Raw genomic sequence first — 23,848 nt, 5'->3', positions numbered from 1 at the left:
TTCATCCGTATTGAAATGCATTACACAAAAAATATCTATAGTGGGAGAACCTTTTGAAATGTCAAGATTACAAGATGCAAGATACTGAACCCCAAATTGCTCCTGATGATTCAGCTAGCATTCTGCGTGGTAGCTTGCTACCATTGGTGTGTGTGTGTGTGTGTGTGTGTGTGTGTGTGTGTGTGTGTGTGTGTGTGTGTGTGTGTGTGTGTGTGTGTGTGTGTGAGAATGGGTGAGTAAGCAGCAGAAATATTGTAAAGTGCTTTGGATTAAAAAAAAAAGTAAAATTATTATACCAATTAAATGCAACCATTTACCATTAATAAGATTAACTCGCTTTACTCACACTGAATACATTTTGGGTTTTTGGACTGTTGGTCAGACGATATAAGAAAGACATATTTACGGGCTTTCTCGATACCGTGTACGCTAAGTTTGGACTCACATACTTGGATGTTCAAGCATGGTTCAACGCTGGTCCAAACTCCTGAGGATGCAGTACGTTCAATCTGCAGTTGAGATAGTAGAAGTATACCTGATAAATTATCAAAGGGCCCTCACTGTTGGATGATGCAAAATGCATGCTGGGATACTTATCTAGCCCACACAGATGCAGACATTGAATTTCACAAGAACACAAGAATAGACAAGGACTCAGATTGAGAAAGGTTTACAGAAAGGCTTTTTATAGACAATACGATTAATGAATCAATATAAGAAGCGATAGATTAACCAATGATGATTAACCTGTTCTGATCTCTCCTTCCAGACTGTTGACATTCACAAGGAGAAGGTGGCGAGACGGGAAATTGGCATCTTGACCACCAATAAGAACACATCCCGCTCACATAAAATCGTTGCTCCTGCCAATCCGGAGAGGCCAGTGCGCTACATTAGGAAGCCCATTGACTACAGCGTGCTCGATGACATTGGACATGGAGTCAAGGTGTGAATAAAGATAAAAATGATGATGATAATGTGGTCATGATGTTTATAGATCTTTACAATGTAGTGAAAAGACCTATAGTGTCACTAAATAGTTGTATATAAAGATACAATAGGATTAAATATAGACAGTATATTAGAGTTCAGATGCAGGTAGTTAATGCCAGAGGTGATTGTTGATGTATTGTACAGAAACAAACCTGTAAAACGCTTTGGACAGCAGCACTATATCAATGCAGCCATTTGTAACCATTAGTAAACATGGTGATATTCTCATCAAAAGTGGAAGGATTGACATAGTCACTGATTTTAAATATCTTGGTGTGACACTGGATCCAAATTTGAACTTTAAGAAACATGTTAAAAAAAACTGTTAAAACAATAAAGTACAACTTAGCAAATTTTAGATATATTAGAAACTGTCTCTCTTTGGATGCAGCCAAGATATTTATGCATGCTGTGATTCTTTCCCATATGTCTTGTTGGGGGCAGGCTGGAGAAACAGCCATAAAACCTCTTGAGTTCTTATACAAACAATCTCTAAAAACTCTGGACAAAAAGCCAGTGCATTTCCATCACTGTAGGGTACTGGAGAAATACAATTTACTGAGCTTTGACAATTTTAGATTATTTTCAAATTTGTGCCTAGTTTATAAAATTTTAAATGGTTTTGCTCCTCCACTATGTGACTTTGTGTATATGCGCTCCGTAAGTTCTATTAGATCCTCCAGAATATCCTCTATACAAGATTGTACCATAACATTTCATGGCACTGCATTTGGGCAGTCAGCATTCTGTGTGAAAACCACAACTCAGTGGAACGCCCTACCTGATGATATGAAGAGCTTAAGTTCCATCAGTATGTGTAAAACCAAATTAAAAAGTCTGCTAACAGCTACTCAGCTCTGTGACCGCTGAATCTAAATTTCATCTCATGGTCTTCTCATGAACACAGATCATCTTTGACAGTATACATTAGTCATTTCTAGTTGACATTGTGGGTGTATGTGATGTGCTATTGTGTGTAGCTTTGTATTTTGTATTATGTGTCCTGTGTGCTTTTTGCTTTGTACTGTTTGTTATTGTTCTGTTATATGTTTTAATTGTGAGCTGCTTAAGGGACTGCAGATGAAAATTAGTTAAAAGCTAACTCTGGTGCAGTACATTACACGGTAACATTTATGTTTAACACTGTACATGGTCCCAATAGATAAATAAGACAAAATAAGACAGATGAGCCACAAATAGCAAACAGAAAGCAAAAGACAGGAATACAGCCATCAAAAGAGATTGCAGCCCAAAGAATAAGATTATTTAGGAGTGATGGAGTCTTAACTTGCATGTGTGTGTGCATTGCTGAGTGTGTGTCTCACTAAACATGTGGTGTGCGGACTACAGTAGTGTAAATGCTCATATGTATTTATTTAGTTATAATTATCTAGTCACTGTGTTTTCAAAATTCTGATTTATTGAGTGTAACAGAAATTTTTTTCTGCCTCTGTCTCTCTGTATCTGGGGTCTTATTTCTGCTCTGTGTTTCTAATGGCTGATGATGCATGATGCTGTAGCACTGACACTAACCTCTAGACAACTTTTCTCTTCTTTCTCCTGTTGCCATTGCTTTCATTGACGAGTTTAGTGGTTGTTGAGGTTTAAGGTAAGGATGCACAACACACCTACACACAACACATGGACAGTAAATCTGATATCTGTAACTGAGGAAGGATAAATACTATTCTAAAGGTGTATACTGGTGTAGTGTACTGGCAAGGGGAGGAAGTAACTGTCCAATAAGAGCTGAGTACGTACGCTCAACAGAGACAAGAAGAGCAGGTTACTTTCAGTTTGTATGTGTGAACAGGGCGTAACTGACACTGTATTGTTCATGCTAATGCCAACATTGATATATGAGAAATAACTTAAATCTGATAAAGAAGTAGATCATGTGTTTCCATAGGTGAACGGCCAGCAGAACATGAAACTAGGAGGGGGTCTGTCCAGGTCCAATCCCCCCACCCAGAAACCACCCAGCCCTCCGAGGGCAGGCAAGGGCATTTTAGGGTATGTACCCAGCCCAACACACACACACACATACAGTACATGCAATAACACTCACACACACTCAATGTCTCAAACATTCACTGTAACTGATCCTTTGCCCTGTCTTTGTTTCTTCTGTTTACATGGTTTATGTCTCTTGATGTTATTATTTTTGTCCTGAATGTGTGAGCGACATCTGAATAATGTGGTATGTTATATTCATTTTTTGTCATGAATGTAAAGGGAGAATTGGCCAGACAAATTCACCTTTGTGGATGCACAGATGTGTGTGAACGTGCTGCAGTTTTGTGTGTTTGTCTCTTGTGGAAGGACGGAGCATCCTGCGGCGAGCTTATTACAGATTTGACCCGGCAGAGGGGATGACATCACACACACACACACACACACACACACACATACACACTGAAACGCTCAGAGGAATAACGTCATGCGTTGTGAAAGCTTGTTGTGTTCTCTCAAACATCTAGGTCACCCAGCTGTATCTCTCCTTCTCTCTCTCCTTATCATCTCCATTTCACTCCCTCCCTCTCTGTCGGATTTTCACTCTCTACATTCTTTCCCCTCATCTCATTTGAACCATGTCACTTTCTTTGTGTCCATCTCTTTCTTACTGCATCTCATTCTTCTGATCCTGTCCTCTAACCTCTATCTCTGTTCCTCTTCTCTTCTTTACTCTCTCTGTGGTACTGCAGCATCCAAACGTTGTGGGGTCAAAGGCCATGGTTTAGTTAGATTTAAGGAATAGTTTGACATTTTGGGAAATGCGCTTATTTGCTTTCTTGACAAAAGTTAGATGATACTACTCTCATGTTTGTACATTAAATATGAAGCTATCCAAAGGTAACGAAATCCATCTACCAGCACCACTTAAGATCACTAATTGACATGTTATATCTTGTTTGTTTAATCTGTACAAAAACCAAAATGTAAAAACAACACATTGTGCTTTTACGGGGGGTTATGTGCTGGACTATTTCTTGGCTGGGACCAGTGACTGCCTTGAGTCTCAGCTGGCTGCCTGGCAAACTTACAAGGACGACTAGAGTCAAGGACTGCTCCCACTCAAGAAATAGTCCTGCACATAATCCCCTGTAAAACCACAACTTTTTCTTTTTACACTTCAGCTTTTGTACGGCTGCTTTACTCCAAATAGTATGAACCTGGACTGTGTGTTTGTAACAGCTGACCTATTGGATGTGTAGAAGAACGCAGGACATTAATTAACATTAGATCCTGACCGATCCTGTTGGCGTCGCAGAGATTTAAATAATCAATGAAGTTACGCTGCTGTGCCTCGTGTGTAAATGCACACAGCATCTCTCAATGGAGAGACGCAGCTGCGGAGAGATCACTCCATATAACTCTGTATTTGTCATATATAAACTTAGCACAAAAAGTAAGGAAATTTGTGTTTGGTAGATTATTTATTTGTTGTAACAATACTTCTTTGCAATAAATCATATACTGTTGGAAAGCCTGTTTATTTCCCTTTAAAATGGTACTACATTTGTAAGGAACATGCATTTGTGGGATGAGCAGCAGAGCTGAGTATGTGGGTTGCGCCCATGAAAAATTTGCCAAATCTGCTCTGCCAATGCCAAACAGCTTATTTTGCTGTTGCTATCGCTATTTTGAGCTTTTGGTACCCTCAAGTGCTGCCAATCAGGTGCCAGTGGTCAGTAGATGTCTGCTCCAAGAATTGGCATGCCACGTTTGACTGATCTGGATAGGGCCCGTGCAACTTCAAGCTGGTGTTCCACAAAACCAAGTTGCAGCATTATTTGGAGTGAACCCTAGTACCATCTCCAAAGTGAAGGCCAAGTCCCATATAACAGGGGATGTCACAGACAGGCCGCGAAGTGGGCGTCCAAGAAGACGACACCCCAAGAAGACCATTTCCTCATCCTGTCAGCACTTAGGTACCGTAGGCTGTCTTCTACAGATTTGCAGTCAACGTTTGCAGGACAATATGGCCGATGGCTCTCTGCCCAGACAATCCTGAACAGATTGCACGCAGCCAATCTCCAGTCTCATAGGGCTGCCAGGAGGCCTGCCATGACTGCCCTTCACTGTCAGGCCCATTTGCGCTGGTGTTGGCAACAGGTGCACCGGAACATGTGGAGGAAAGTTATGTTCAGCGATGAGTCCAGTTTGTGCCTACGGCAGTTGGATCATAGGGTCAAAGTGTGGAGAAGACGCAGAGAGCGCTATGGTGATTACTGCACCGATAGAGTAACATCTTTTGGTGGAGGCAATGTGATGGTGTGGGGGGGATGCATGTTCCATACAAATGTGGCACCATTTAAAAGGAAAATAAACAGGCTTTCCAACGGTATAAGATTTATTGCCAAGAAGCATTGTTACAACAAAGAAATAATCTACCAAAAACAAATTTCCTTGCTTTTTGTGCTAAGTTTATATTTTCCAGCGCAGTGCTACAGCAAATAAATAGGACAGGCATTTGATTTTCATGAAGGGGCACATAATTGTATATTTGTTAACCCTGTTATCAAACAAGTTGAACACAGCTTTGGACGGAGCAGACCCCTCAACAACAATGTATTTGGTCTTTGCTAACGGAAATGATGTACGTGTTTCTTTGCATATAGAGTGGGGAAATGAGATCTGATCACAAATGGTCACTCAAGACGCATGTGGAGATGCATGTTAATGCCAGGTATAAACAGGGCCTTAGTGGCATCTAGCAGAACGGACTTGGCAGAAATTGAATATAATATTCATAAGTATGTTTTAATTACTATATAATCACCTGAAAATAACTTGTTACCTGAGAATGAGCCCTTTATATCTACATCAGCAGGTCTTCTTCTGCGGAGAAGTACACGTTTCTACAGTAGCCCAGAATGGACAAACCAAACACCGCCTCTAGAGAGGGCCTTTTGCGTTTTTCACAAGTTTTGCGGCCATCGTAGGTTCTCTTACGCACTTGGAAGGAGAGAGGTTGGGGGTATTCAGTTGGTCGCAATCTGCAACCTCATCACTAGATGCCACTAAATCTTACACACTGGACCTTTAATACAATACTGCGATGCCATTATGTATGTGGAAATAGGTCTTGATCATTGTAACAATTCCTACTCTACATACTGACCCTGTATTCCACAGATACATGAATACACTGTAACAGACAGAAATACCCTCTTTTTGCTTCTCCAGAAGGAAGTTCCTTTGCGAACTCCTGCGAAGGGATACAATCTGGTATTTTTGATATAACATAGATTTTAAAAAACCTGAACCTATCCTTTAGTTACTGAAGAATTCTATGCTGTGAGGTTTTCTTGTTGCGCCTGAAAATGGCCTCATATTAACATTTGTTGGCTGTATGACATTCTCCAGTCATTTAGCACACCATGGAGGTTGACAGTGCATGTCCTGGCTCTCAGAGCTCAGTCAGCTTATGCTAAGGAAAACCTTCACCGAGAGGCTCAAACCCTAGCTGATTAGCTGCTAGTCGTTGCTTCATATTTATTGTACAGATTTGAGAGTGGTATCGATCATCTCATCGAACTCTCAGCAAAAAGGCAAGTCATATTTCCCAAAATAATGAACTATACATTTAAGAATTCTTGTTCTGGAGAATTAATTAATTACAATACTTACTACAACCCTTACTGTACTATGTATTATTATATTATTGTGTGTGTGTGTGTGTGTGCGTGTGTGTGTGTGTGTGTGTAGCCAGGTAGCCAAACTTGCCAGAGCCAGGAAGCTCTGATTCTATTGGCTGGTGACCGTAGCCCCCTGTTGGCAGCACTTTCTGTTCAGATTGTGTGTAACCTGCTGACCAGCCATCTGTTTGTGTACAGTCAATGTGGAATGGGTGGCAGAGTTGTTCCCTTGCTGAAAGTGTCAAAGTATCAAACAACCTGGAGATCAACGTCAGTGAAACACAGAAATAAAAATGACACAAATGAATAAGATGAGAATGTGTTTGAGTTTATAAGAGAGAGTGAACAGAAGCAGCTTAGCAGTTGGTTGGAACTGTGGGCTGTGATCAACAAGCCATTCCTCCTGTCCCTCTGTCACCACACTCACAAACACAGATGTGCATGGAGAGACAAGGCACAAACACACAGCAGTGGGTTAGCATCATGCTGCAATCAACAGGCCAAGTCCTTCTGTCATTACACACACACACACACACACACACACACACACACACATACACACACACAAAACAACATCAACATTAACAACAACAACACTCCATATTGTGCTCATACATAATATTTACATTCTGAATTATGTAGCTGAAATTAGACTTTACTCAAGAAAGGTGTGCTTTGTGTGTGTATTTACTTTCAAGTAACCATATTTAGGAGTTAAACCCGTCCAATGTTTCTTCTTACTGCAATAACTGATGCAATTTGTTTTTGATTTTGGGTGAAATTCTCACCCTGAATATATCAGACCAACTCCTGTTTGTCTTCAGTCTGGTTGTGGTGTGTTCTTGTTCTTTGATGATATTTGAATGTCCTTATTCTCTAGAGTGTTGTTATGCTGAAGGAAGTGTAATTCTCTGAAAACCTCTAAAACCTTTAAACATGACCTTAACAGATTTCCCTCTTTCTTATACAGCAAGGAGGCAAACCCCAGGCCATCCCAAATCCAGAAATAATGTATGATTACATATCAAATATGATGCTGTATATTTATGTGCCATGCAACCTTGAAATTTAATGTCACATTTGATTATTTTAACTATTTTTATGGCTTCACATAACAGACAGTTGATACAAGAATACACTTTTTAAAGATTTACAGCTTTAAAGCTTTTTTTTACAGCTTTTTAAAAATCCTTTTTCTTAAAAGTTGGTTTCAAATCTTGAGCATTTCTCTATTACTTTACTCTATGACTAGCAACAATCAAACTTTAAGGTAAAAAAAACATTCTTAGGTGTCACTTCAAACCAGTGAGAAAAGAACAGACAAAAACACAAATGCATAAATCTTTCATGTGAAATAACCAAGAAGGTTTTCAGGAACTTTCGAATGTTGGAGAACCATTTTCACTTTTATGATTTGGAAGTCTGAATGTCAGATGTTGCAGCACAAAATAATAATAAACAAAGTTGGACAACAAAGTTCCTTTCTCATGTTTATATATCAAATGACAGTGCTTTGTTCCAGGCTGTCATATCCGGCTTCAGGTTGGAGGTCCTGTACAGGAGGTGCTTCCCTGACAGGACGGTGGCGTCAGACTTTGTCATCAGAAATAAACTTGTCTCTTGCCCCAGTAGCCGAATGGTCAGAACGTCCCTGGTTCAATGCCAGCCAAGGACCTTTTTTGCATGTCGTACCCATTTCTCTTTCCCCTCGTTTCCTGCCTGCCTCTTCACTGCACACTGTCCAATGAAGGAAAAAATGCTGAAAAAAATAATCTAAAAAAAAAAGGAAGAAGAAAGAATAAAACTTGTCTTCACAATAACCCTGTCTTCACCCTTACCTCTTACGTCTTGCATGTACAGGAAGAACTCCCCCTACAGGACACTGGAGCCTGTGCGCCCCCCAGTGGTACCCAATGATTATGTGTCCAGCCCCACCAGAAACAATATGGCCGTCGGGCAGCTTCCAAGTCCGGCCCGCACAGCCACCCTCAACCATCGACCCCGAACATACAGGTAGCCGGGTCAGTGTGTAAACATGGCTGCCCGAACGGGATTTCAGAGCTCTTTCCTTTGTTCTAAAGGAATTATTTATTACATAACTAATCTTGAATATTTTCCACTCTGATATTATATCTGTAGATATCTGCCTCATAGTAGTGTATCTACAAAGACAAATCCATATGTCGAACGGATCCTCAATGCAAATAGAGGTTAATAACAACATTTAATTACTGGCGTTCAGATGTGTTGTGTTGCAGTAACACAAGTAGATTGACACGTGTTGAAGATAAAGTTTTAACAAACTACCAAAGCTAATGAGGAGATTGTTTTTAGATGCACCCTTTCTCTCTCATCACATCCATCTTTTCTCAGCATGTTTTAGTTTATGCTTCCATTCTTGGTATTTTCATCTGATCTAGTCACATTTGTGAGGCGACTGAACATGAGCAAATATTTTGGATCTGTCCAAAGCTAATTTCTTGGTAAAAGGCAAGAAATGTGCCAAAGGAACCGGTCCCCAAACTGGGTTTTCAAGGTGTTCCAGTTTTTTCCTACTACAGTGAGATAATATAATCATTTATTAGTGTATTGTTTAATGAGGTTTCACTCTTATTAAGAGTTTGACCTGTACTCAAAAGCACCTCTGTGGATTGTTTGGGCAGCCATTGATTTGGAACAAGAAGGGAAATCTTAAGTGACATCGCAAACATCAGTGCGATTTGCTGTTACATTTTTCCAAAATCTTTGCTTGTGAGTTATCACCTTTCTTCTGGCTTCATTGTTAATCTTGGTTTCGTCATATTTCCCTCTGCTTTGGCCTCTCAGTGTCTGAAATTTGCTGCTGTCCAGTGTTTCTTCTGTGGTTTCATGTTGCAGTGATGCTGAAGGAGTAAATTTCGATTTGGTTGGTTTCAGTATTACAGTATAACTGACAGCAACAATCTCTTCAAAATTTCTTAACCACCTTTTCGTTTTCTCAAATTTTTCTTAAAATCCTACTTACTGATTTTCTGTTAACTTTTAATCACAGAGATGTTCTGTGAAGTGCTACTAATAAGTTTATGGGCAACTTACTGGCGATAATATATTATCTATAATTTCAGTGAGAGCATCCTCTCTCTGTGTGTCTGTGTTGAGAAAGAGTTTGTGAATCCAGACCAGAAACATTTGGACTGCTTGTACTTTTATTTCATTTACAAATATCTCCAGCAGTGATGTGTTGTCGCTGTGTTGCACCATTACTGCTGAATGAACACAGAGGACACACTGTGCCGACTTTCTGCTTACATCCTCACAGCATCAACTGATTGTCTTCTCATTCACTGATGCACTTTCTCTTTGTAGCTTTATTTTCTCTCCTCTGCAGTTCATGTAACAGTGTGTGAGCATATTGGTGCTCTGGATGGGAAACGTATTGCTTTTTAATTTTGCAAATTCCTGAAATATTTTCATGCTAGACTGTGACTGTTTTAGGAATTTATTAAAGCTGAAATTTTAAAATTTTCAAAATGCTAACAGTTTTTATGTCACCAGAAAGAATTTGGTTTCAATGAGACAGAGGACACATATTGTCCAAACATGGTGGCAATTTAATAATCCATTTGCTGCCTGCTACAGATGAAGCAGATAACACTTTAGTCACTAGAAGAAAAAAAAACTAAATTGGTTAAATTAAATATCCATACAAAATTAAAATAAGCACATTTTAAAATCTTACACATTGTATATGGAATATTGGCCTGAATTGCCATTCTATTTCACTTCATTATTTACTATGTTATTTATGTATTTGTTTATTTTTAATATTATTCACTATTGGAATCACTGAACATATCAAAGATGTTGGTGGTGTTTCAGAGATCTAAAATGTCATCTCTGCTGTCCAATCACAGCTCTGCTCTGCTGCAGACAGTTCAAGAATCCTTCCCATCCAATCACCACCTTGGGCAATCCCTCTCTGAAGCCCTCAGCCAATCAGATTCTCAGTGTTTGCTGCTTTTCACTGTTTCATTGCTTCTGCTGGCATTAACATTCATGAGTTCTTACAGCCATCGCTCTGCTTTCACTCTGCTGTTTTCTCTACAGGCAGCTGACTTCCTGTCTGTCTGTTTGTATATCTGTTTGTTTTGTCTTCATCAGTCTGTCTTCCTGCTTCTGTCGTACTCTTTTCTTCTGTCTTTGCCTTTACTGTCCATTTGTTTCTGTCTCTCACTGTTTCTCTATGTCTCTATCAACAAACTCATACTTGTGGAAAAGTTTCATTTGACAGAATGTTGCTCATCAGACATATTATATTTACTGTTCAGCAACAGTTTATGTTGTTACTATAGCAACCACAAGCCAAGCCTCGATATGTGAAAGAAACGCAACACACACTGAAGTTCAAGATATTTTGTAATTGGAGAATGTTTAATTCATGACTTTTTTGAATTGGAAAACTGGAGAGGATCATGTCATGTGTCCTAAAGGACACTGATTATCCTGCTGTGTGTGTGTGTGTGTGTGTGTGTGTGTGTGTGTGTGTGTGTGTGTGTGTGTGTGTGTGTGTAGTGGTAGTAGTGAGGGCAGCCACCCCAGCAGCAGCAGTCGGAGTAGCAGCAGGGAGAACAGCGGCAGCGGCTGTGTGGGTGTTCCCATCGCTGTGCCTACACCCTCCCCACCCTCCACCTTCCCAGGTAATCTACACCCAGAAAGACACACACGCACAGGACACCCACACTTTCCTTTTTTTTCTATCCTTCTGTCCTTCCTGATCAATTTCTTTCCCTCATTCCCTTTTTTTTTCTTTTCCTCTGTTCTGTTTCAGTATCATTTTTTCTTCTTCCTTTTTCCTGATCTTTTTTTTCCCTCTTTTCCTCCTTCCTTTTCTGTTTTCAGTAGACCAAACGTGTCAGATCAATAAAATTTAGATACAAATTAATATTTTAAAATATATATTAAAATATATTTTTGATGTGATGTTTGAATATCTTTTAGTAGCAACCACTTTACTTAAAATATTTATAATAAGCTGTGGTCTCAACTTTGTCACTCACTCCCTACTTTAACCTTTAACTTTCTTCTTTACTGCTTCTTGCTTTGCTTTTCCCTTTCTTGTCCTTCCTCTTTTCCTTCCCTTCTTTTCTTCCATCTTAAAGTTTCCCCGACTGCTGGACCAGCTAGCTCTTCTTCCACTGCTCCTAACTCCTCCCCCTCCCCGACTCCTTCCTCCCTCTCCTCCTCCTCTTCCACCACAACTTTAACACAACCCAACGCACCCTTGTCACCAGACTCACCTTCACAACATGCTGACTCAACTCCTCAACCAAATTCACAATCAAACGCACCCACCAACACCTCCCCACCCTGTAACCCTGCCCCCGGCACATCCGAGGTCCAGTCAGGTGTTTTTCCTGGAGAACTGTCTCCTCACCTTCCTCCTGCCCCTTCTGTCTCCTCCTCCTCCTCCTCATCACCTGCTGAAGGTGAGTTTCTCCAACAACGCAGCCTCCATTATCAGCCTCGCCAAGTCCTCCTTTCTTCCGTTCTTCCTGTCTCCTCTCATTATCACCCTTTCTCCATCTTCCATTTTCTAGACAAGAAAGGAAATAGTAGTTCCCTTTCATATTCACGGAGACCCATCCTGACTAAGAAGGGAAGGTTTCACAGGTCATTCAGTTGTGTGGATGACTGTGACTGTAGCAGTCTGCTACATTTATATTTAAAAAGGGAAGTCCTGTCTTTTTGTTTCTCTGGTACCACCTTGAAAGGGGAACTCTGTTACGCATCACATGAAATCTAATAAATTGCCTCAAGTGATGTCACTTGAGTCAGCGTCAGCTTGAGGTTTGAAAAAGAAATCTGGGGGTATGCAATTAGAATGAAGAGAGGTTACAAGACCTAGTCCACTCCTCATCTCTGCTTGAGGCTAGTGGCTTGAGGCTATATTAGCATAACACACTCGAATCTCTGATTGAACTGCCAGCGATCAAGTTGTATTGTGGGTAATGCAGGCACCAGGTTTTGACAAAGAAGAAGAACGTGTGCAATAAAAAAGACGATATCTCTGGTTCTGCTGTGTCAGTTTTTATCCTTTTTTTATCTTTTGTCCTTTGTTAGTCTGATGCATTCACCATCACTATCGCTGAATACTGTCATAATTGTCTGTGGAAAAGAATGAGTCAGCAGTGTTCGGCTTTTCATACTTGATGCAGCAACTGCATGTGTGTGCAGGGACCCACCTGTGTAAAGCACTTTACTATTATTTTAATTGTATAATAGTAGGCAATAATCAACATATAACCTTGTATAATGGGCACCACTTCTTAAAGGGTAATCTTTAATGTCTGGAGGAAACATCAAACCCTGAATTCAATCCTCAATTTGATCAATTAATCAGTTTCATAACTGTAAGTTCTTTTCAAAGCAGTGACCTCTGTTTTGTTATGCTTAAAGAAATCACAACAACAACTTCTTAGGATAAATGAAGACATTTATCAATAGCTAAATGTTTTCAGGATGCATGATAAAGCATAAGATAATAAAGAAAAAAGAATAATAAGGCCTTTAAATGATAATAAAATAAAATAATAAAGAAAATTGTTTAGAAATAGTGGCTTGAAGTGTGTGACTCGAGGCTAACTCGAGAATGCTAACTCAGCTTCTCTAAAGAAATTATCTTTTAATTTTAACGTTATTCAACATCAGCCCTTCATCACAAAGCCATGTCAGGCCGAACTGTTGACGAAGATTTGTTTTAGTTGGTGTCGACTCAGAGGGTCCAGGTTTGGTTGGTTGAGCTGTAGTTAGATTCACTGTTGAGCTTGAGCGGTGCGGCCCGGCTTGGGCCGTGTTGTAGAAGAGTCTGTGCAGTGCGGCGGTGTTGAACCACCAATGAAGAGGGGTTAAACCATGTTTCAGACTGCTCTGTGAAAGAGACTCTGTTGGCTTAACTCCCAGTCAGCTGACTGTTGTCAGTAAATAGGCCAAGATCCAGTTTCAAACATCGTTTTCTTCTTCAAAGCGACATTTCAGTTTGAGTTGAGGATTCAGGCTTTCGCTGGCTTCTTGTAATCTTAGTGTAATGCCGAATAAAGTTTAATCTGACTACACTCAAATTTTCATTCAGTAGGGGAAAACTCTATGTGAGTTGATGTGACTTCAAAAGCAAATACTATTAGTGGAAACACAAGACTTAATGTTACAAATAAAACAAACACAAACTGAACTTGTTTCAGTAAAAGATTAACGTACTGCAGACTTGGTTGGAAAACAAAGAAAATAGAACTGTGTCTTAGCTCATGTGTTTATGGAGTCCAGCTCAAAGAGAAATCCCTCTGAGGTTGTTTTAGAAGTTTGGATAAGACAGGCAGACAGACAGACGCACCAGATTGTTGATGTATATTCAATTCCTTTGTTTTGGGGACTTTTAAGGTGTGTCTTACTTTGACTTAAGATGGTAATTATTTTTCTTGCACTGGGGAATTAAATTTTGAGTTTTAAATGCAAATTCACACTTCAGAATCACTTTGAATACCTTATGTCACATTGTCCAATATGTTGTAAAAACATTCAGAAAAACATTATACATTCATTTCATAATAAGTCAATCCTTCCTATCATACCAAACATTAGCATTCATATTGGTGCTTCTCATGATGTTTTACATCCAATCATCATTGATTCCACCTTCTAAAACCATCTACATGTCTAGTAGTAAAAATAAAAGTTTAAAGCAACAATTGTGTGACTAGACAATTTCAAATATCAGCTCAACTCAACTCTTCCTTCATAATATAAAAACATTCAAATATGATTATTATTTCATAATAAAAGAGAATGTTCAACCTGAAATTCTTCACACATGATCTCTTTACATTCCCATTACCTCAGAAACTTCATTCATTCAATACAACTACTTATCTAATGTAGCTATTAAAATATGATTGTCTATGAGGTTAATAGATCAAAAGTTAAACACTTAGGTGATTTTAAAATACCATTTCATATTTACCATATAAACATTCATTAACTCTTAACATTCAACAAAAATTCAAGGGCAGTATTGTCACATGTTGTAAAAAATAATAAAATCAAAAATGAGTATCTCCGCAATAGATCACCACACAGCTATCAAAGTTATACCGTTCTTTACATATTTCTATGACAAACAACATTACATGATTTACATAATGTTGCTTTTTAATTTTGCAAATTAAAGTTGTTGGAACTTTCTCCTGGTTCAAATGACCCCAAAGGTCATTTATGTTTTTAGTTCAGTAATAATTTCATTATTGTCCATTGCCTCTAAAGAGGTCTATTTAATCTCCATTTTGTCACAGTGTTAAACTTTGGTCAGTGTCAGATCCCCACTTGGCAAAGAGGTTGGTTTGAGGGTCCAGGGGTGAGGCACTAAGCCATGTCTCGGTAGAATTCACTCACCTCCTCAATTTGAAGTTAAAGAAAGTTTTTTTTATTCCATTAAATGAAAGAAAACAGCATGGTTTCCTATATAATGTTGGATCAATCTGTTCGATTTTAGTCATGTTAGTGGAGCGGCTTTGAGGATGGGATGTCAGTCGGTCCACCACTTTGGTCCAGACTGAAACAGCGGAGTTATTGTCATAACATTTTGTACACAAATTCATGGTCCCCTCAGGATGAATTGTAATCACTTAAGTGATACTCTGACTCAAACATGAGGTCGAAATTCTAATTTTTCCATTACTTTGGTTTATGATGAAATACCTGCAAAACTAATAACTTTGTGTTAATTATACCTGAGCATAGCAGCATGTTAGCCTTGTCACTGTGAGCATGGTAGCATGCTGAAGTTAGTATTTAGCTCAAAGCACTGCTGTGGCTTAATACAGCCTCACAGAGTAGCTAACATGGATGCAAACTGTGAAACTGTGAAAATAGTTAAAAATCCCAAGCACAGTATCCCAACACCCAAGGAGACATCTTCTAATGTCTTTTTCTGTTTGACCAAAGTGCAAAGATTTTCAGTTTACAATGATATTAAACAGAAAATAGCAGGAAATCTTCACATTTGAGAAGATGGAATAAGAGAATGTTCCATATTTTGAAATAATAAAAGATTAAGCAATCTTCCAAATTCGTGTTGTTTAATTTTCATTCAGTCATTTGATTTGATTGAACTTATGTCAGCACCAGTAAGATGTACTATGGTTTTATTTTGGGAAGGTACACAGGCAGAAGCCTAAGATGCCTTTTCTAGACAAGCACAAAATAAAATAAAATGTAACTGCCCAACTGCACACACTACATACTGTACACTTGTTTTTTAAATGCTGATTCTGTCATCCCTTCATTCAGTCAGCCAGTTGTTCATCTTTGCATCCTGCTTTTTCATTTGTGGTTGGTTCTAGTTGAGTGTCAAAAATATACTGCTTTTCTGTTTTAAGTAAAAAGTAGGGATGCACTATATTATCGTCATGCCATCGGTATCGGCTGATAAAAGCTCTAAAATGAAATATCAGCATCGGCGAATTCTGCCGATTATGAGTGGCCGATATGTCGCATTCTCCTCCGCAGCCTGACTGTGCTTCCCTCGACAGACTGTTTCACCCTGACAGTCCCGATGCTTCCTCCGCAGGCTGCACTTCACTCAGCTGCCCGTCAGACCCGTTGCCTCTTCCCACTTTAACGTCAATAACAAACCGGGCCTCGGTGCTCTGGTTGTATCCACATGAAGAGTGGGGGCTAACGTTAGCTGGGAGGCTAGCTGGCCGTGCTTCCCCGTGGTCATGCTGCGGCTAAAGCTCCGCTAGCCTCCTTGCTAACGTTAGCCCCTGTGTCATGGATGTATAAAGAGCTGCAGGTCTGTGTGTGTGGCGGAGCTGAAGTATTGGCTTCACAGTCAGCACAATCATCCCTGGTCTGGGAAACTGGGGTTTCGAGACTTTGCAATAGTTTATTGAAGAACACATACAGTATTTTAACACTTTAATGTCCTAAAATTAGAAGTGTAATAAAAACAGAAACAGGATCTTTATACCTATTTCCACTTTTATTCGAATACAAATAATTTTGCTGCCTCAACAAATACAGATACAAATACAAATACAAATACCGGGCTCTCTGCACATCCCTTATAGAGAGTGATTTATCTCTTCAATTTAAATTAAGTTTTCAGTTTATCAACAACGTTATGTGTTTATTGTGTCCCTCTCTGCTGTGTCAGGTCCTATCGTCCCTCAGTTCTACAGTATGAACCGGCCGCAGCCTCGACAGCAGGCTACGCAGGTAGGGGGGTCACTGCCGTACCGCCGACCCCCCTCTGTGACCGGTCAGCCAATCATAACACAGAACCAGGTCAATGGAGGTCCCTACTACAACCAAAGCCCAGGTATGTATTGTAAAACGACTTCAACCTGCAGTGAAACCAGTCTGATGAAGGTTGCAGTTTGTAGTTGGTGTGTGATAAAGGTCTACTTGTGACCACGGCTCCTTTTGTCCTATTAAATAAAATTCCCAGTGTTTGTGACTCATGGTTTAATATAGTGAATGCGCTTGGGAAAGGTGGGAAATAGATTTTCATTATTTACACATATTAAAAAGTTTGAAATATGGACAGAATTTATAGAGAATATCTTTGATTTAATCAGACTCAGGTGTTTACATGAGACATTTATATCTTAATTGAACTGATGTGTGATTATTAATGAAATAAAAAATTCAATATGTTAATTAACTCTTTTTGTATGTTTGCAGCCTCCCCCCCGCCCCCCTCCCTCCTCCAGTTCACCCCTCAGCTTCCGCTGATGGGCTTTGTTGCTCGAGTTCAGGAGTCCAGTAAGTGTAAATGGCATTTTTGTTCATTTTGAAATTTTTTGAATCATGAATCACAATAGTGTTTACTTGCATCACTTTTATATGGAGTGAGATTTGTTTCATAATGATTTGTGTGAACAGATCGACAATCTGTGTGTAAATGTGTGATCTGTAAATATAAACACCTTCCACAAATACAAAAATATTTTGCAGATAAAATTGAACATTTTACAAAGGGCACAACAATGAAAATATACATATTACAAAAAACATGACGTGATTATTGTTACACAAAGTTACAAGAATTACACCATTTTATATAATTAAACTTCATTACCTCCCATAAACAACTGATTGAATAGGATGAGTAAAATTCCCTAAGCAGAATGGACTACAGGCCCTACAGCTGTCCCTCTACACCACTAAATAAGTGGAAGGGTGAGTGCCCTCATCTCTCCCAGAGAGTCCAAATAGCCTGTGGTTAGTTAATATTTACATATCTCAGACAAAAACTCAAATCCTGTGTTTCATAAAGTTAACATACTCATATCACAGAAAAGAACTCAAATCCTGTGTTTCATTAAGTCCATAAGGTTCAATAGTATTCAATTCATAAATCCAGAGTGTCTCCCTTCTTAAGAGCTGGTTAATCAAATTACTACCTCTTGGATCGGGTCGCACTCTTTCAATGCCGATAAATTTGAGGGAAGTAGCTGACCCATGTTTTTTCTCCTTGTACTGTCTAGCAATGGCATAATCCATATTACCATTTCTAATGGCAGCCTTATGTCCAGCAACTCTCAGTTTGAGATGGCGCTTTGTTTGGCCTACATACATTAAGCTACATGGGCATTTCAAGATGTATATGACGTGTAGAGAGACGGTTAATGAATTCTTTTATGTCATATTTCTTTCCTGTATGAGGGTGATTTAATGTCTTGGCATCAAATGTGTTTGAACAGTGTGCACATTTTCCACATCTATAATTTCCATACACTTGTTGAGAAAGCCAATTACTTTGTGAAGGTTCCTTATACATAGAACTGACAACAGTATCTCTGACATTTCTGCCTCTTTTGAAGCAGAAACAAGGTCTAGAGGATGACAAATGATTTAAACTAGGGTCAAATAATAGTGATATAATAATACTTTCCTATCCACACTGTTAGCTTTATCAACAGCTTGATCAATGAGTGTCTGGTTATATCCCCTTTGTCTAAAACATTTCTTTAGCCTCAGTTTGATAATCATCTTCTTTATTACATATTCCTCTCAACCTCACAAACTGGCCATATGGGATGTTGCTGAACATATGATCAGGGTGGAAACTTGTAGAGTGTAAAATGGTATTTCTGTCAGTTTCTTTTCGATAAATAGATGCATCCAATTTTCTATTTTCATTAACAGTATTGAAAAGATCCAAAAAATGTTTTTTTTCACAACTGTATTCCATAATAAAATGCAAAGAGGGATGAATGCCATTTATATAGTCACTAAATGCCCTAAGTTCATCCTCAGAGCCTGTAAACCCAGTAAAAATGTAACCAATATACCTCCTAAAAAACAAGATGTTATTAGCAAAGGGATTGTGTTAAATATATGTCTGTCTTCCCACAAACCCATGAACAAATTGGCATAGTTGGGAGCAAATGGTGACCCCATGCTCGTACCTTGAGATTGCAAGTAATACTTGTTGTCAAACATAAAGTAGTTAGATTTTAGAATAAACTTAGTGAGTGACATAAGTAATTCTGCTGGAAGTGCATCTTTTCTAGGCTCAAGTAAAAGTCCATAGCTTCCAGTCCACCATCATGTGGAATGTTGGTATACAAACTCTCCACATCAAAAGATACCAAAAAAGAGCGATAAAAATGGAGTCATATGGGCTGACAGGTCACATGGACCCAGGTGGGGGAATCAAATTCTTACTGACAGCAGCAGTGTGTTTATTTATCTTTTCTCACTAAGACATGATTGATTATGAATGAATATTACCGCTGGAGCTTGTATATCATAATGGTGACAAACAAGTTGAAACTGGACAAAAAATAGGCATTTTGTTCTGTAACATCATGTGGTGATACTGCGTGGCCATTACTTTGAACAAGGGTTAGTTGATCAGGGAAATCCGCACTCATGCGCTGAGATTACTTTTGAATTCATGTTAATATCACATATCTACTGTCACACAATGCTGTTCTTTGCTCACTGTTGCACAAACTGAACCATTTAAAGGAAAGGAAATACACAGCAGTTTCAAATGCCGGATGTACATGTGTTACAGTGCAGAAATGTTTGTATGTGTGTTCTTCTCATCTTCATATTTCACTTCAACCTTCCAGTTTCAGATGCTCCTCCTCCTTCTCACCCGGTTCCCGAGAGCCAGGCTGGCCCAGAGGAGCCCCTGTCCACTCTTCAGCCATTGCAGGATGGACAGGAAGAGGAGGATTCAGCAGTAGTGGAGTACAACGACCCGTACGCTGAAGAGGACCCACCATGGGCCCCCAGAACCTACCTGGAGAAAGGTAAGCTACAGTGTACCAAATAACCAACACTAATACAAAGTCTATACTGTTTGGGCAAAGAATATTTTCTAGATCTCTCCACCACTGTCCACATTTAGTTTGAATTGTTTAGCTCCTTAGATTTGGTTGTGTGTTGCATTGTGGGACAGTGATAAGCATCCACATCAATAACCTCAAACTAACCTTATGATTTATGGAGTGCTACTCAGCCTGAGAGAAACACTACCTGACAGACTTGATTTAGGGGAGAATGTCCCTGAGACAAACTGTCACTGAGAACCTCTTGGTTATCTGAATAGACTACTGGCTACAAACTATCACAGTAGTACTCACCAACTGCTCACTGTTACCTTTTTAATACAACAGCAAATGCTCATTTGAAATTATTTTAATGAATGCCAATGCTAATGCATCACGTGTTTCCTCTCCTTTATACCTCTAAAAGTTGGAAGTTGATTTTTGTTCAAATATATTTGTATTTTTTGTCACACTTGTGTTTTTTGTTTGTTTACACAATGCAGGTTAACCTTACACAAAAATTAGTTGACTTCAAAAAGAAGAGAATATAAAGACGTTATTCCATGAACTTTCTGTATATCATACATGTTATGTTTTAAGCTTTGAATTACACTGCCTGGCCAAAAAAAAGTCACCACTTAAAAAAAAAGGTCACACACTCTAACTAATATTTCGTTGGACCGCCTTTAGCTTTGATTATGGCACTCATTCACTGTGGCATTGTTTCGATAAGCTTCTGCAATGTCACAAGATTTATTTCTGTCCAGTGTTGCATTAATTTTTCACCAAGATCTTTTATTGATTATGGGAGAGTCGGACCACTGCGCAAAGCCTTCTCCAGCACATCCCAAAGATTCTCAATGGGGTTAAGGTCTGGTCTCTGTGGAGGCCAATCCATGTGTGAAAATGATGTCTCATGCTCCCTGAACCACTCTTTCACAATTTGAGCCTGATGAATCCTGGCATTGTCATCTTGGAATATGCCCGTGCCATCAGTGACGAAAAAATCCATTGATGGAATAATCTGGTCATTCAGTATATTCAGGTAGTCAGCTGACCTCATTCTTTGGGCACACAATGTTGCTGAACCTAGACCTGACCAACTGCAGCAACCCCAGATCATAGCACTGCCCCCACAGGCTTGTACAGTAGGTACTAGGCATGATGAGAGCATCATTTCATCTGCCTCTCTTCTTACCCTGATGCGCCCATCACTCTGGAACCGAGTAAATCTGGACTCATCAGACCACATGACCTTCTTCCATTGCTCCAGAGTCCAATCTTTAAGCTCCCTAGCAAATTGAAGCTTTTTTTTCCAATTAGCCTCACTGATTAGAGGTTTTCTTAGGGCTACACAGCTGTTCAGTCCCAATCCCTTGAGTTCCCTTTGCACTGTGCATGTGTAAATGCTCTTACTTTCACTATTAAACATAGCCCTGAGTTCTACTGTTGTTTTTCTGCGATTTGATCTCACCAAACGTGTAAGTGATCGCCGATCACGATCAGTTAGGATTTTTTTCCGGCCACATTTCTTGGTTCCCCACTATCCTTCCAGTTTTCAATAATGCGTTGGACAGTTCTTAACCCAATTTTAGTAGTTTCTGCAATCTCCTTAGATGTTTTCTCTGCTTGATGCATGCCAATGATTTGACCCTTCTCAAACAGACTAACATCTTTTCCATGACGACGGGTTGTGTCTTTCGATATGGTTGTTTAAGAAATGAGAAGCTACTCATTGCATCAGTTGGAGTTAAATAACTTATTGCCAACTGAAAGATAATCGCCCATGCAGTAATTATCCAATCGGAGGCTCTTACCTATTTGCTTAGTTAAATCCAGGTGGCGACTTTTTTTTTGGCCAGGCAGTGTATTTTGGGGCTGAATGTTTTTAGTTAGGAAATTACACCAGTGTTTTTTTCCATATTCTTAATTGGTGTGTAAAGAACACCAACTGCACTTAAACAAATTTGAAAAAGAAGGTTTACTGTAACAGTAAACTTAGACAATATGTTTAGTTGTGTACACTAGTTTAAACATTACCATAGGTTATTCCAAAATAACTCTAAAATGCTGCAAATTCAGAAAAGGGCTGGTTACACCAGCATTTAAAACAGTAAAATGTTGCAGTACAATCATTCCATCAAATGGAATCACTAAATGCTGTGGTTTTACTCACAAAAGCACAGTAAATCTGTGTAAAATCTTTCACATTGATTTCATCTTTCGTGAACTTCAACTCAAAAATAGCAAGCCGTCCTGACAGTGCTGACCTTTGAGGGTACAGATTGGAGACTCCAAAATGGAGGAAACTTATCGTAGTTTATTAACTGTGTGTCACCATCTGGTTTTATTAAATCTCCTCTGTCAGAGTATTAACTGCTCCACAACAGAATAATGGTTTGCAGACAGTTATGAGACAGGAGCTGATGGTACAAATTTGTCTTTTAACTAACAAGCATGAACTTATTGTCTGGTAAGTGACTAAGCTAATAAGCTAGCTTGGAGAGCTTTTGGGTCCAACTTTTGGGTCCAACACCAACACCTGTAGTCTCGAGGACTAATGTGTGAGTTCACGCACCATCAGACAGTAGGCAAGTGTGTCCCATGTCTGAAATATACCAACACACACTACACTCAGTCCACACTGGATGCACACTTCTCCTAATACCGTTTCGAACAGGTATTCAGAGCCAAGTGTATCCCACAATTCACCACGTTATACTGCGCAACACCGGTCCAGTAATTGGCAGAAGTGCGCCATTGACTGGTTTTACAACCAACATTCTACAGACAAGAGGAATTTTAAGTTCATGAAATTTAGAGTCAGCGTGAATATTATTATTAATATCCAAACACTAAGTTATTGCAGAAAATCACACAGTCAGTCCTGCAGCTTGTGTCATATTTGTAAAACCATTCAAGAAAACATTTAGGCAGTTTACATATGTTTCATAATAAGTCAGTTCTTCTAATAACATAACAAACATTCAATCAATCAATCAATCAATTTTTATTTATATAGAACCAAATCACAATAAAAGTCATCTCAGGGCACTTTTCACATAGAGCAGGTCAAGACCGTACTCTTTAATTTAGAGAGACCCAACAATTCCCCCATTAGCAAGCACTTGGCGACAGCGGTAAGGAAAAACTCATTAACTCATTAAGTTCATATTCATGTTCATGATGTCTAAGCATCCGGCCTTCATTGATTCAACTTTCTTAAACTATTTACACATCTCAAACCATCTACACTGAAATTAAAGTTTAATACTATTGTGAAAGGAAATAAAGTTAGGCAATACTTGTGATTACATTACTGTCAGAAACATATTTAAATATAAGTTCAACATAACCCTTACTTCATAATATAAAAGCATTAAATGTGACTATAGTTTAACAATAAAAGAAAACTTTAAACTCAAATCCTTCAAACATTATATCTTTACATTCCTATTACTTCAGAAAATTCACTCTTTCAATACAACTACTTATCTAATTTAACTACTAAATCATGATTGTCTATTAGGTTAATAGATCAGATAGTTAAACACTTGGGTGATTTTAAAATACAAATACATTGTTATCAAACATTCATTAACTCTTAACATAAGGGAAATGAACTCTTGTCACTAGAGGGCAGTATTGTTACATGTAGTACAAAGGTAATAAAATCAAAGTCCAATATCTCTTTAGTAGATAGTCACACAAATATGAAAGTTATACCATTCTTCTTGTATTTACATGACAAATAACATGATATAAGTTGCATAATAATTAGACATTTAATTTACATGAATTTCAGGTTTGGCACAGATTTGCAAAAGTCCTCAGGAATGTGGGTTAGTTTATGGCTTTGGTGAGATAAGAGAGTCTGTGTTCCATCTAAGGTGG

The 23,848-nt window shown here is 38.9% G+C and overlaps 1 protein-coding gene across 8 annotated transcripts in view; it reads left to right on the top strand.

Annotated features, from left to right (window-relative positions):
• LOC137193244 (abl interactor 2-like) overlaps nucleotides 1-23,848 on the top strand; it is a 64,632-nt gene that overhangs the window by 30,386 nt on the left and 10,398 nt on the right. For 4 of the 8 annotated variants that reach the window (XM_067604553.1, XM_067604551.1, XM_067604550.1 and 1 more), the window contains exons 3-10: nucleotides 770-946; nucleotides 2,585-2,602; nucleotides 2,903-3,006; nucleotides 8,496-8,648; nucleotides 11,187-11,311; nucleotides 16,822-16,986; nucleotides 17,352-17,432; nucleotides 19,754-19,936. In XM_067604553.1, the coding sequence (XP_067460654.1) occupies nucleotides 770-946; nucleotides 2,585-2,602; nucleotides 2,903-3,006; nucleotides 8,496-8,648; nucleotides 11,187-11,311; nucleotides 16,822-16,986; nucleotides 17,352-17,432; nucleotides 19,754-19,936 (1,006 nt within the window). Of the gene's footprint in view, nucleotides 1-769; nucleotides 947-2,584; nucleotides 2,603-2,902; nucleotides 3,007-8,495; nucleotides 8,649-11,186; nucleotides 11,312-11,773; nucleotides 12,101-16,821; nucleotides 16,987-17,351; nucleotides 17,433-19,753; nucleotides 19,937-23,848 lie in introns of all 8 variants that reach the window. The other 4 variants (XM_067604558.1, XM_067604554.1, XM_067604552.1 and 1 more) reach the window with 4 other exon arrangements.

Source organism: Thunnus thynnus, chromosome 11, assembly GCF_963924715.1.
Source record: "Thunnus thynnus chromosome 11, fThuThy2.1, whole genome shotgun sequence".
Lineage (NCBI taxonomy): Eukaryota > Metazoa > Chordata > Actinopteri > Scombriformes > Scombridae > Thunnus > Thunnus thynnus.
This window is presented reverse-complemented; position numbering and strand designations above follow the sequence as displayed.